We start from the raw sequence: 14,518 nt of genomic DNA on the forward strand, positions 1-14,518 counted from the left end.
TTGGATATTGCAACTCTGTTCATACTTTACATGACAGAGGTTTTCAGGAAATGTATGAGAGATATATATAGGTGTATATATATATCGGGACTTAATGAAGTATCTCGTAACTTTATTTCATTCAATAATATTTCAAAGATTGAATCTATTCAAGTATTATCTTGTAGTCTCATCTATGTGATGAACTTTTGAAACTAATTATAACTTGAACGGTGGTAGTTCAAGTAGTATTTGGAAAAGATATAAGTATATTGGAGTATCTTGTAACTTCATCTTTTAGACTTATATCTAGTAAATGATTATCTAATGTATGTCAAAGATTTTCAGAATAACGTTGAGACAAGATTAGATATATGAGATCACCTTCCAACGATAGTTTTATACAGTTATAAACTGGAACTCTGTGTATATTATGCATGGAAGAGGACTTTCAAGATTTTGAAAAGTATATATGTATATATACTGAATATTTTGCGACTTCATTACATTAAGATATCAAACTTGGTTCATTTCTTTTGACCAAGACTTTCATGAGTACTATGAGAAGCCTCATATATTGTTAATCATTATACATATTATTTTGGTGGGCTTGCTGCTCACCCTTGCTTTCTTCTTTCATCACACAACAACAGATAGAAAAGATAAACAGGACCAAGCTCCCAATTCGGGAACGGATAGGAAACGTTCCGCAGTTTCCTATAGGCATTGATGTCGCTGTAGCTGAGGTAGGAACTACCAATAGGCTAGGCTTCAACTTTTGATGTACCAGATTTATGTATATTTATGAATTGTAATAATGGAAAAGAAATGTAAATTATTCAGAAACCTTTTTAAGGTGTATTGGCAGATAATTGTGGAATAAAATGACTTGTGATTATTTTTGGATATTCATCTCTGAGACTATAACTTGTAGTGTGTGTGTTTATTGTGGGGTCACAGTACATAGTAATTGATTATTTATTAAGGGAAATGGAACTCGTGACAACCCGGATCCCCGACCCCAGATTTGGGGGTGTTACACAATGCATGCCTCGAGTTTGATCTATAATATAAGGCTAAAGGGATTATATTACATTGTACATTATTCACGAAAGGTTTAATTGATCACTGATTTAATTATTATTACTTGGGTAACAATGATGTATTATTAGATGCCGCTCATTGCTTATGATTTTAAATTAGATTTAAACTAAAATTGTTGCCAACGTAATAATAACCTAAAGGGTCGCTCAAAGAATGATTGGAGGATTATTTAATTTAAATTCAGATTTAAATTAAATGTAAGCAATTCGAATTATTTGTTATTAATTAAGTGTGACTTAATTAATTAAATAAATAGGAAATTCGAATTTAATATTAAATCTGAAATTAAGTTATTAGATGATTAAGTGAGACTTAATAATACAATAATTAGAATTTTGAATTTAATAATAATAATAAATTTAAAATTCAGTTTAGGGTTGGAGGCCCATTAGCTCTTGCCTATATAATATCTTTTTCTAATAGAATTAGGGTTACACGTTTTATTTGATAAAATATAAAACCTAGAAGCTTGAAGAGAGATAGAAAGAGCAAGAAGGCGGCCTTGAGAACGTGCTAGTACACACCCATCCTCCGGGTGATCATTCGTGCGGATACCTTCAAGGCGTAGATCTTTCCAGCGACGGGCTACGTGGTGATCATTCTAGACCTCCATCTTTCTATTAACGTAAAGCTTCTTAAGGTAAACATACTGAACTACGAATTAAATATTATTTTTCGCATGGATCCTGCGGAGGGTTTCGATTTTTAAGATTTAAATTCACGTTTTTCGTTGCTTTTATGTGCTAAAAACCCTTCAAGAGTTGTGAGAGCCAGGAGCCTTAAAATATGTGGAGATTTTAGGCTCGTTGTTGCCCAAGTCAATGGGAGTTTGAGGGCAAAGATGATGCCATAGCCAAGTACCTAAGGGTCGTGAAAAGAATATTGACCCAATTCGATGAATGGTACGCGGAACATGTTCCGAGAGAGGAGAAAATACGGCTGACGCTCTCTCTAAGCTCGCCTCATCTGAAATCGAAAACTATCCAAGAAGTATCTACTTCCAAGTCCTGAAGCCCGTAAGATTCATGCTATAAACCTGATAACACCAAGTGGTTTTACTAGCTGTTGGATTGACTCCATCAAGAACCACCTTGAGACATGTTGGCTTCCAGATGATGCCTAGGAGGCATGTAAATTATCAGTAAGAGCATTGAGGTACTCTCTAATTGAAGGTCTTTTAAACAAGAGGCCTTTCATAATCCCATATTTAAAGTGCTTAAGACCTCACGAGGCAGAGGAGGCACTAAGGGAAGCCCATGAAGGGATTTGCGGACAACACTTGGGGGGCAGGGCCCTCGCTCATAAGATAACTCGACTAGTGTTTTACTGGCCAACAATGTTAGCCGATGCAAAGGCTTATATGGAGAAGTGTGATAGATGCCAAAAGCACGCTCCTTTAGTTCGACAGTCCCCAAAGATGCTTATGTCTATTAGCTCCCCATCCCCTTTACGATGTGGGGAATGGACATACTAGGTCCTTTCCCTGTGGCATCAGGACAAAGGAAGTTTATCGTGGTCGCCATCGACTACTTCACTAAGTGGATTGAGGCCAAAGAACTGGCCAAGATAACCACCAAGAAAATTTCTCAATTTTTCTGGGAGAATGTGATATGTCAGTTTGGAATCCCACGTATCCTCGTTAGGGACAATGGGAGATAATTTTACAATGAAGAGTTTAAGGATTACTATAATAATAACAACATAGAACTTCGATTCACCTCAGTTTCCCATCCCCAAGGAAATGGGCAAGCAGAGGTCGCTAATCCAATCATCCTTAATGGACTCAAGAAGAGGGTTGAACGCTTAAGAAACACTTGGGTGGACGAGTTGTTATCAATACTATGGGGATATCGTACTACTCGTAAAGTTATAACTGAAGACACCCCATTTATGTTGGCTTACGGAGCCGAGGAAGTGGTGCCCCTCTAAATCACCCACGGGTCATCGAGGGTTGAGTCATATGAACCTGAAACTAATAAAGAAGGCATTAGGCTCACTCTCGAACTCATTAATGAAGTCCGAGATGAAGCCAACGCCCGTAATGCAGAGCATCAGCGCAGAGCCTCCCTCTACTATAATCAAAGGGTTAAAGAGGGGTTCTTCCAGCAAGGAGACTTAGTTTTGAGGAAGACTGAAGCATCAGGAGTTGGCGAGAATGGGAAGCTAGCCCCAAATTAGGAAGGACCTTACAAGGTCATAAAAATACTAAGAGGGGGATCTTACAAGCTGGAGACTTTGGGAGGAGATGAGGTCCCCCGAACCTGGAACGCATCAAACATAAGGGTTTATCATGTCTAGCATAATCAGCTTATGTTTCTAGAACTTAGTAATATTTGTAGTAATAAGGTCGATAAAACCCTTTCTACTCTATGTAAGGGTTGAACCCATTTTTCAGGATATTTATCTATGCAAGTTTGTTTTATCATCGTGTCTGTTAATTATTAATGTATGAATATTGGATAAGTACACGCCATAAAAGGCCAAATACTGAAAATAAAAAGACAAGTAGATAAACAAGCTAATATTGCATAAAATATAAAAAGATCCCAAAGGATCACAAGTCAGTCTCGAAGGACAATCAGGAAACAAGTTCGGAATATCTTAAGATTATACAGAGCCATATATAAATAAGTTTTAAGTTAAAGACACAAGAGGAGATCTAGGCCATGCAATGACAAGTCCGGTCATTGTCTTGAGCCATGCGAACTTTCATCCCATGAGGGAAGCTATATGTTTGTCTGATAAGCCTGAATTCGCTCTTTCTGAGCTTGCTCACATGACTAAAAGCATCAAGGTGAACACTAGATGGGAATTTCTCGGCCAAGTCTTGGAACATATTTGACGAGCTAAAACCTGCCGAACAAGGTTTCAAAGACATAGAGAAGTTAAGAAGCATACCTCGCTGTGAACTCGCCTTGGCTCGATGAGCAAGCATCTCGTACAAAGAAGGAGAATGACCGTTGTTCCCACCAGCATTCCCGATGTTGCCATCATACAAAGGGCCGCTGTGTCCTTCAGACATCTTCGAGGAGAGCTTGACTAAAGCTTGAAAAACTTGAAGAAGAAAAACTAGAGAGCACTTGAGAAGTTGGAAATAAGAAGTGAATGAAAATATATGGTTCCCCCTCCTTTTATAAGAAAAAGGAATACCTGCTAAAGCAGGTCACAACTCAGGATGGTTCGCATTTATAGGTTATTTAAAGGTTAAATGCCTACAGACAACTAAAGCTACCCGAGGAAACCGTAGGAACAATAGCTGAATTCATGGAGACAGTCCCGAGTACGCTTAATTAAAGCTAAGATCAAGGGTTAGTCACTAATTAGAATTAACAGTGCTAATCTCCCTAATTAAGCAAATAAATTAGGATTCTTGGAAATGAACTTCCAAGAAAACTGATTTTAAACATTTGAAGGCTTTTCAGTCGTGGTAGTCACCGCGACCACTCATGGAAGAGTCGACTCGGCAGAGTAAGATTATATTTGAAGGCTTTTCAGCCGTGGTAGCCACCGTGACCACTCGTGGAAGAGTTCTCGGCAGAGTAAGATTAAATTTGAAGGCTTTTCCGCCGTGGTAGTCACTGCAACCACAGGTGGAAGAGCGGACTCGACAGAGTAAGATTACATTTAAAGGCTTTTCAACCGTGGTAGTCACCGTGACCGCTCGTGGAAGAGTGGACTCGGCAGAGTAAGATTAAATTTGAAGGATTTCCAACCGTGGTAATCACCGCGACCACTCGTGGAAGAGTGGACTCGGAAGAGTAAGACTACATTCAAAGACTTTCAAGCCGAGTAGGATTTTTTCAAAAATCAGTCAAGAAGAACATGATCACATGAAACACCCCCTTGGTCAAGTGAAGGTGGTCGAGTGGCCTCCAGGGGAGCCCCTCGGCCACCGTCGCCTAGACGGCGGAAAAAAAAATGGGGGTCCAAATTTTCAACCAAGGGGGCATGAAACACCCCCTTGGTCAAGTGAAGGTGGTCGAGTGGCCTCCAGGGGAGCCCCTCGGTCACCGTCTCCTAAACGGAGGAAAAAAATGGGGGTCCAAATTTTCAGCTAAGCTGGCATGAAACTACCCCTTGATCAAGTGAAGGTGGCCGAGTGGCCTCTAGGGGAGCCCCTCGGCCACCGTCGCCTAGACGATGACAAAAAAAAATGGGGGTCCAAATTTTCAACTAAGGGGGGCATGAAACACCCCCTTGGTGAAGTGAAGGTGGCCGACTGGCCTCCAGGGGAGCCCCTCGGCCACCATCGCCTAGACGACGGCAACAAAAAAAATCAAAAATCCAAAATAATTTGGCTTTTTCAGATTTACTAATTAGCCCTGATTAGTGAAAATTAAAAAAAAAATAGCCTCGATTAGGGCCAATTAGCCTCGATGAGGGCAAATTAGCATGAAGTAGCTTATGATTAGCCTATATCAAGGATAATTAGAAACTTGTGCTCAATAAGTAGCCCCAATTAGGGTCAATTAGTCGTGATGAACGCCAATTAACATACTTTACTACAAAAGTTGGCTATGATTAACCCGATTAGCCGTTGTTAACCCGAAATTAGCCCCTGTTAGGACCGATTAGCTATTTTAAGGTCGATTAACCCCGAATAGGGTGTGTTAGTGGATTTTACCTTATAAATAACATTGACGAAGGTTAAAGAGTAACCAAATGCCCGACGTATAACCCTGATTAGGGTGATTTAGCATAAATGCTATTTAATTAGCCTCGTCAGACCTAAAAAGTAAGATATCACTTCATAATGAACAAGTCACTGTGAATGTGTAGGTCGCTCCACACTTCATAATATGACCGAACCCAAGAAGAGATGAAACTACCTCCGAGTCACGAATAGACCATTATAACTTCCACGAAAACTCAGAAAGTATTCCCGGAAATTGGGGGCAAATGATATGAATGAAAAGTAATCTGTAAAGACAGAATTAATGCTAAATTAATTATGTTCTAAAGTTGACTGGTCAAGCTAGTGACTCCACGGCCCAGAGTAGGTCGTCACAGATATGACCCAATAAGAGTTTTAATAATCCGAGTAGACTGTGACGACCACGACCCAAAGTGGGTCATGTAGCCCACGACCCAAAATTGGAGATGCGATAAGCGCGCCGAGGAGGCCTTAGAATGATATCCACGAGGACACCTACATCGAATCCAGCATGGAAATGAACTCTCCTAGAAAGGATCCAGAATCCACTGTCTAAGAGAGTTCTACTTACCATTTAAGTAGGATACTTGTCCATCAAGTCTCGCTACCCCAGTCTAACCCTAGACCCAACATCTATATAAAAGGATCTACCCCTCAACCTAGAACTACATTTTTGGCTTAAATTTCTACAACACATAGATACATAGGCATCTTGCGAGGACAACTAGTCCCCACCGTGAGAACAACCATTAAAGCTCGAAATTCTCTAACCCTAGCATTAATTGCAATCACAACCCTAGTTTTTTTGGGGAATTGAGATTGAGGTTAGAACAAAATTAGCTTAGGTAAGTACCAAAATTTGGTATTTTGTTTATATACTATTCCATTTAAATTATATTTTTCTTATTAATAAATAGCATAGATTTCACAATTAATTTGTTAATTCATATAATTGATTCATTTCTCTTTTTTAAATTTACAATTTTTTTATATGTATACAAATTGAATTTAATATGCTACATTATAAATATATAATTGTATATTCAATTTTAGTTTTGTACATTTTATCAGTTAATATATATCATTAATTTACAAAAAAAAACATAACGAACATATAAATAGTGCAATTTCCTTGAAATTTAAAAATAAATTAAATCTTTTATCTAGCATTTTATGTGTATGTTTGTTTTCATATATATAAAAATATGTAAAATTTATTACAATATTTGTAGTTAGCGAGAACTAACTTCTAATTATGTAAATTCACGTTGTTAACTATATTCACGATTTATTTGTGAGAGGTTGATTGCTAACAGGTTAATGAATAATCTTTTCTCAACAAAATAAATCTTTTGACTGGGTAAATATTGAGTTTGGATTCAAATTTGATATCGAGTTGAAAAACAATCAAGTGTTCCTATTTACGACATCGATATATTTTATGGAATAAAAACTAGGGTTTCGTTATTATTTAAATCTAGGGTTTGTGAGCTTCGAGCTTTAATATCTATTTTCCCTTTGGGGACTAGCTGTCCTTGCATGATGTCTACGTATCTCTGTGTTGTAGAGAATCAAGCCAAAAACGTAGTTCTAGGTTGAGGGGTAGAGCCCTTAATATATAAATGAGTCTAGGTTAGACTCTTGTTGGAAGACTTGGTGGACAAGTCTTCAACTTAGATGGTAATTAGGACTCCTGTAAGTCAAGGGATTCTATACTCTTCCTTGTAGAAGTTAGTGTCCATATTGGACGTCGCGTCTCTGGTCTTTCAACCGTATTGGGCATAGTCCGTGGATAACTTGTGTTCGTGGACCTTGACGACTTCTACTTGTGGGTCTTGACGACCTTGGCTCGTGGGCCTTGACGACTTGGAATGTCTTTAGTCTGTGATAGGCCTTGATCAACCCGGTTTGTATTGGGCTTTGGACAAGAATTCCAAGCATAATTAATGCGACATTTAATGTGTTTTTAACATGTATTTTCTATCCATATCATTTATCCCCCAACTTCCAGGAAGACTACTCAAGTTTTGGTGGAAGTTATAAGTATATTCGCTACTTGGGGTACTCTCGGCCCTTCTCAGCTATCGGCTCTTCATGGCTATTGGTCCTTCACGGATGTCGGCCCTTCATGGGTATCGTCATTTTATCGTAAAGTATGGAGCAACCTACACATTTACAATGATTTATACTTTTTTAGTGTGAGTACACATACTTAGGGCCTTTGCACAGGCTAATTGAATATTTTTTGACACTAAACACTCCTAATCGGGACTAGAAAGCGGGCATTTATCACTCCTTAACCTTCGCCAATGTTAATTATAGGGTGAAAGCTGATAACAGGCCCTAATCGGGGCTAATTTCCATGCATAAGCTGTTAATTATCCTTAAAATAGCTTAATTTTAAGCTAGAGTACACTAATTGGCCTTAATCAAGGCTAATTGGCCGTAATCGGGGTTAACTAGTCTTAATCAGGGCTAATTAGTATGGACAAGCCACTAAATATTCATAATCCACATTAATCATGTGTGCAAATAAGTTAAACAATCTTAAACATATATCACACAAGCCACTAATTACCCTTTATTCAGGCTAACAACATGTAATATACACTAATCGGCCCTAAACGGGGCTAAGTTTAAAATCCTAAATATTAAAATCGAATTTTTCTACAAATTTTACAAAACTTTCTAAAAATTTCCCAGGAGGATCACGGGAAGTCTTCCAAGATGCTCTGGACCAACCTTTATGGAGGTTCTGGTCGGCCAAAGGCCTCCATATGGAGGACTCGGTCCATCGTAGTCTTGATCGGCCAAAGATGCACCTCCATGGTGGTCCTGGTCGGCTGGGTCATGAGCGTTCTGTGATTTTTTTTTCTTTTTGTTCAGGAGGGTCTACTCGTCCTCCACCCTTCATACGGAGGATTCGGCTCCTCTTTTTCTTGGTCGTCCAAGGAGCCACCTCCATGGTGGTCCTGGTCGGCTGAGTCGCGAAGTCTCTTGAAACTTTTCTGTACTTATTCTCGTGAACATTCTGTACTTGTTCTAGTAAATGTTCTACTCTTCACGTAACATATTTCCCTCCGTGAGGGTTCTAGTCGGCCTAACCCTTCCACGTGGAGGACTACTCGTCACTGAATTTTGGTAGGCTAAAATTTCACCTCTGTGAGGGTTCTAGTTAGCCCAACCCTTCCATGTGGAGGACTAGGTGTTACTAACTCTTGGTAGGCCAGAATATCACTTCCATGAGTATCCTACTCTTCACAGAACTTGTTTCCAAAGCCATTCTAGTCTTCACAAAACTTATTCTTGTGAATGTTCTACATTTCATGAGATTGATTTTCGTGGATGTTCTAGTCTTCACGAAACTTATTCTCGTAAACGTTCTACTTTTAAAGAAACTTGTTCCTGTGGATGTTCTGTACTCATTCTCATAAACTTTCAGTACTTGTTCTCATGAACGTTCTACTCTTTACAAAACGTGTTTCTGTGGATGTGTCTTTACGAAACTTGTTCTCGTGAATGTTCTACTCTTCACAAAATTATTCTCGTGAACGTTCAGTACTCGTTCTCGTGAACGTTCTAATCTTCATGAAACTTATTTCTGTGGATGTGAGCATCCCTTAGCTCTAGTTCATGGTTTTCTAAGAACCTTTACTTTAGGGTCATTCTTATCGGTTCCAGACGTCTATAGACGTTCTTCGAGGATGTCCTAGTCGGCCTAACCCCTCCATGTGGAGGAGTCGGCTCCAAGGAGTTTTGGTCGGCCTGGAAACCAAACCCTTGAGACCCTGGTCGGCCGGGATCTCCATGTCCGGAGCTTATTGGCCCTTTGGGACCCTATTTTGTACAAGTTCTTGAACTTCAATCTTCTCAATATCAAGTCATGGCTATTCACGGCCATAATGGTTGGTTTAAGAGCTAAACTTTTCTCTTACTATAATACTTTCACTAATCATTATGATTAGTGTAACCAGTCTTGGATTAAGACGAATACCTTAACCTTTTTTCTCTCTTTTTTGTTCGAGAAGTTCCTTTTCGGGTGGGGATCTCGTTCGAGGATCCTTTAGACGGCTAAAGACCTTCATGGATGGCTACTCGGCCTCCTTTGGTCGACCAAGGGGTCAAATTATGACCCCTCTGGTCGGTCGGCGGGAAATATTTTTTGCTTTCTTGGACAACATGTCTCGGTCACGTTCGTGACAGGCCTCGAACAACTTAAAGGAAGCTGGTTAAAGCTAGCCTTAGAGGCTTTTCTATTTAAGGTACCTATCTTCCTTCTAATTTACCCTTGGTTAAATTTGTTCTTATTAGGAGAACATCTCCTTGAAGCGAAGATGTGCGAGGCCCATGCCTTGTATCAGGTATATTTCTTCTTTTTAGATCTTTCAATACTTCAAATTTATTGTTCAAGGAGGAGGCCGAAGCCTGTAGTTTATACTTTAGTCGACCAAATGCATTTCTTGAAGTTAGTTTTCTAATATCTTTTTCTTATTAGGACAACGCCTACTTCGCAACTTCTTTCACTAAGTGTATGGGATTGAGGAGTGAGCACATGGCCTTGGAGGCATTGATGAAAAAATTTAAGAGAAAGTTTCAAGATTGGGTTTCTAGAGCTCTCTTGGCATTTATCAATAGTCAAAATACTTTCTCAAACTGATGGACACCCATGATGATGAGATGCGTTTTGTTAACATGTCCATTGGCTCTGTTCATAGCTCTTACACGTATGTGGTGGATCCGCGAGGCTTTTCTAGCTTTTGGGTTATTTTTCAGGTTGCCACTATTGGCCAATAATCTGATTTTGGACTCTAGATTGTCCGTTAGTATTTTGGCCTTGCATGGTTTTATTTGTCATGTATGGTTTTTATTCAGCAGTTATCTATTTGCGGTCCTTCATGAACTTGAATATTTTTAGTGTGTAAACTAATTGTCCATTGTGATAACTTGATTTATGATCCTCCGGGATTACCTATATTATGTATTTGTAGTTTGATTTCATATTCGTCTTTTATTTTTGATACTTGGTCCTTTGGGACTTTCATTCATTAGATGCTCGTACATTGGTCGACCTTATTCCTCCATCTAATACTAAGTACTAAGAATATGGCGTGCATGTCCTAAACATAATAAAACCTTCAGGTTCGAAGCATTCCATGTACGAGGCACTTCATCACCGCTCAGGTTTTCCAACTTGTGGGATCCTCGTTCTAATATTTTCTTGACCTTATACGGCCCTTCCGAGTTAGGGTTTATGTAATAACCCCAATTTTTGGAAAATTTTTGAAACCCTTATGAATAGTGTTTTTGCTGAATGAGAAAAATTTTCATGCCACGCTATGTAGGGGTTCTGTTATTGATCTTATGGGATATTATTAGTACTCTATGTGGTATATAAGTGTATGTAAAGATCGTCAGAATCCAATTCCGAACACTTTGATTTTTCCCGGAAATCCACTAGATACGGAAAGAATTGAGAAAAAGGTAACAGGATAAAAAGGATTTAAATTAAAGGATTATAAGAGAGGATCATAGAAGGAATACAATATATTGAGAAAGGTTAAGGGAACCTAAGTAATAAGATCCCGGGTATGATCCCTCAAACGATAAACGAGAACGAAAGTTAAGCGAACCGTATAACAGATCAGCGGTCATTAGGCAATCAATTAAAAGCTAATCAAAGGGATTAGTGGGGATGATATCATCCAACCAATAGAAAGAGGACAAAGGAGGGGTGATGACATCACAAAGTGATGTAGGCATGACATGGGAAGGAAGGAGGTGTGGTTGAATGAGAACCACACAAATTCAAGGGCAACAAGGTAATTGACTAAATCAAACAAAATAAAAACCTAGCAACCAAGCAAAACAAATCACAAAACACCAAATCCTCCATTTCTTCATGAAGCTCTCGGCTTCTTTCTTAAGAAATGGGAAGTCCAAGCTCCTCCACTTGCTATTTTACAAGGTAATTATCCTAGCTCCTCCTAGTTAAGTTACATACTTCCTATAAGTTTAAGCTTCTAATTCCAAGCCAATCTTTTTCTATAAATCATGAAAGAAGATGGTGAATAGTGTTTTCAAGAACTAAAATTTGTGTTCTTGAAGTTTTGTTTAGATTAAGCTTGGATAAGGGCTTTAAAGGTGATTCCAAGCCATTCTCTTGATTCTCCACTCTCCAAGGAAGGTATAAACTACAAACCCTAGCTTTAGTTTTGAGTAATTAGGATTGAATGTGTTTGATATAGCATATGTGAAGCATGATGCTTGATTGGTTGAAGTTTGGTTGAGTTTGTAGAGATTAGTTGGTTTTGTTGTATTGTTGGAGTTGTAAATCTTGGTAATTAGTTAAAGAACCTAAGTAAAGCTTTTAGTTCATGTGGGGAATAAGTATAAATGGTGAATGTGGATTTGTTGGGGCTGTTATGATGTGGTTTGGAGGGATGTTGGTTGTATGATTGATTTGGGGTTGAATTGTGGTTGGTTTTGAATGGTTTAAATATGGGAAATCGCGTAAACATAGCCGTCGTAACGTCCGATTTTCTTTAGACTGTTTTTGTGCATAACATTAGGACCCGAGAACCCCCTGCTAGATTATGACCATTGCCATGTCTAGATAGCTCATGTTACGAGCTTCGTTTTGATATGTAGTTCGTTCGATTCCGATGCACGGTTTAGGAGAAACGACCGTTTCAAGTAACGGTGTTTCGCGAACGAAACTTTTCCCCTCGCCTTACTTTAAAACATAGGTTAAAGACCAAAAAGGGTTAATTAATGTATGAAACATTTATGGTAAGTGTGTTAGGCTATTGGGAAGACACTCGCGAAGGAATCGCCTTAAAACTCGTAAAGGTTAAATTATTAAAAATGGTGGAGCCGAGGGTACCCGAGTGACTTAAGCGAATCAGTGAGCGCAAAACAAGCGTTAGAGTCTAAGTTAGTTAAAGTATAGATTTACAAGTGATTTTGGTTTAATTCCAACTTACTTGTTGCTTATAGGTTACCAGACTCGTCCCGAGCCATTCGTAACCCCAGTCGCTCAGGCAAGTTTTCTACCCGTTATACTGTTGTTGTGATGTAAATATATGTATATGCATTATCTTGTGATATTGCATGATTGTTATTAGCAAATTTTGCGATATATTGGAGCATGCTAATATGGTATATATGCATGTCTGTTTCGTAATCTGGTTATCTATCTGTTGATTTCAATGCTTATAGTTGCATAATACCTATGCTAGAAATAAGCAAGTAGTTGCGTATACCCTTAGTATAGGGGATAAAAGGTGAACATATTTCTAAACCGGGAGTCGATGTTCCCGAGTATATTATATATATATATATATTTATTTATATATATATATGGATATAGTTTTTAAAACTATTAATCGAATAAGGTTTATTCGATAACTTTAACTTTATTTTATTATTGAATATTATTTTGAATATTATTCGAAGGCGTATGACTCCTTTATATTAAATGAATATTATTTTGAATATTCATTCGAGGACTTATGACTCCTTTTACTTTATTAATGAATATTATTTTGAATATTCATTCGAGGACTTATGACTCCTTTTATTTATTTATCTGAATATTATTTGAATATTCATTCGAGGGCTTATGACTCCTTTTATTTTATTTATCTGAATATTATTTGAATATTCATTCGAGGGCTTATGACTCTTTTATATTATTTATTGAATATTATTTGAATATTCATTCGAGGGCTTATGACTCAGTTTATATTATTTAATGAATATTATTTGAATATTCATTTGAGGATCTATGACTCCGATTAATTGCTGAGGTATATTCTTTATTTTATTAAAGAATAAGGTGTCAATAATCAAACTTATTTTCGATTATTCAAATAAAGATAATACTTTCATATAAGTATATCTTTGGTTATTTAATACTCGTTTCAAGTATAAGTTTTAATACTTGTACTTCAATTATTTTTATAAAGATTATTCTTTATGGGAATATTATTTAAATAATAATATTCAGTCATTTTCTAAATATTCAGGGGACTGATTTACTTCATTAAATCAGCTTTACTCCAAACACTCTTTAAAGTGTTTTCGAGTCTTCAAAATGATTTTTAAAGTCAGAGCGGATCCCAAAACTCATTTTTATATTTAAGATCTTCCTTTTTAAGGGGATTTAAATACTCGCTCAAAACCTGGGGAATCCGGCTCTGTGGTGTATTTTATATTCGCAACGAGGTTGCAGTTTTGGTAAATGAATTGATTACTTGCCCAACGTTCGGGAAGTAAGCCCATCTAATTGAGTCGGCATAAGCGACAGGCCGGGGTACGGTCTATGAAAGTGTAAGTGGCTGGGTGGCAGTCCATCAACGCGTGAGGGGCCGGGTAACGGTCTAGCGCGAGGTCCTAATGCGGCCAGGGTGATGACCGGTGAGGAATTCATCCATCTACAGTAGAAAAGGTTACTTATTGGTATCTTTGCCTGATCAGCAGGATATTTGGTTTATGCCAAAATTCTTTTCCTTTCCAAAATTCATTGGATGTTTCAAACTCTGTTCATACTTTACATAACAGAGGTTCCAGGAAATGTTTAAGAGATATATATATGTGGATATATATATATCGGGACTAAATAAAGTATCTCGTAACTTTATTTCATTCAATAATATTTCAAAGATTGAATCTATTCAAATCTTGTCTTGTAATCTCATCTATGTGATGAACTTTTGAAACTGATTATAACTTGAATGGTGGTAGTTCAAGTAGTATTGGGAAAGATATAAGTATATTGGG

At 37.8% G+C, this 14,518-nt stretch overlaps 1 protein-coding gene across 1 annotated transcript; it reads left to right on the forward strand.

Moving 5' to 3' along the window:
* The first annotated feature begins 2,535 nt into the window (after positions 1–2,535).
* Positions 2,536–3,012, forward strand: LOC141660239 (uncharacterized). The gene is made up of 2 exons (XM_074467206.1): positions 2,536–2,695; positions 2,807–3,012. Exons 1-2 carry the CDS (start codon positions 2,536–2,538, stop codon positions 3,010–3,012), a joined length of 366 nt encoding a protein of 121 aa, XP_074323307.1.
* Positions 3,013–14,518: the final 11,506 nt, after the last annotated feature.

Source organism: Apium graveolens, chromosome 5, assembly GCF_009905375.1.
Source record: "Apium graveolens cultivar Ventura chromosome 5, ASM990537v1, whole genome shotgun sequence".
NCBI lineage: Eukaryota > Viridiplantae > Streptophyta > Magnoliopsida > Apiales > Apiaceae > Apium > Apium graveolens.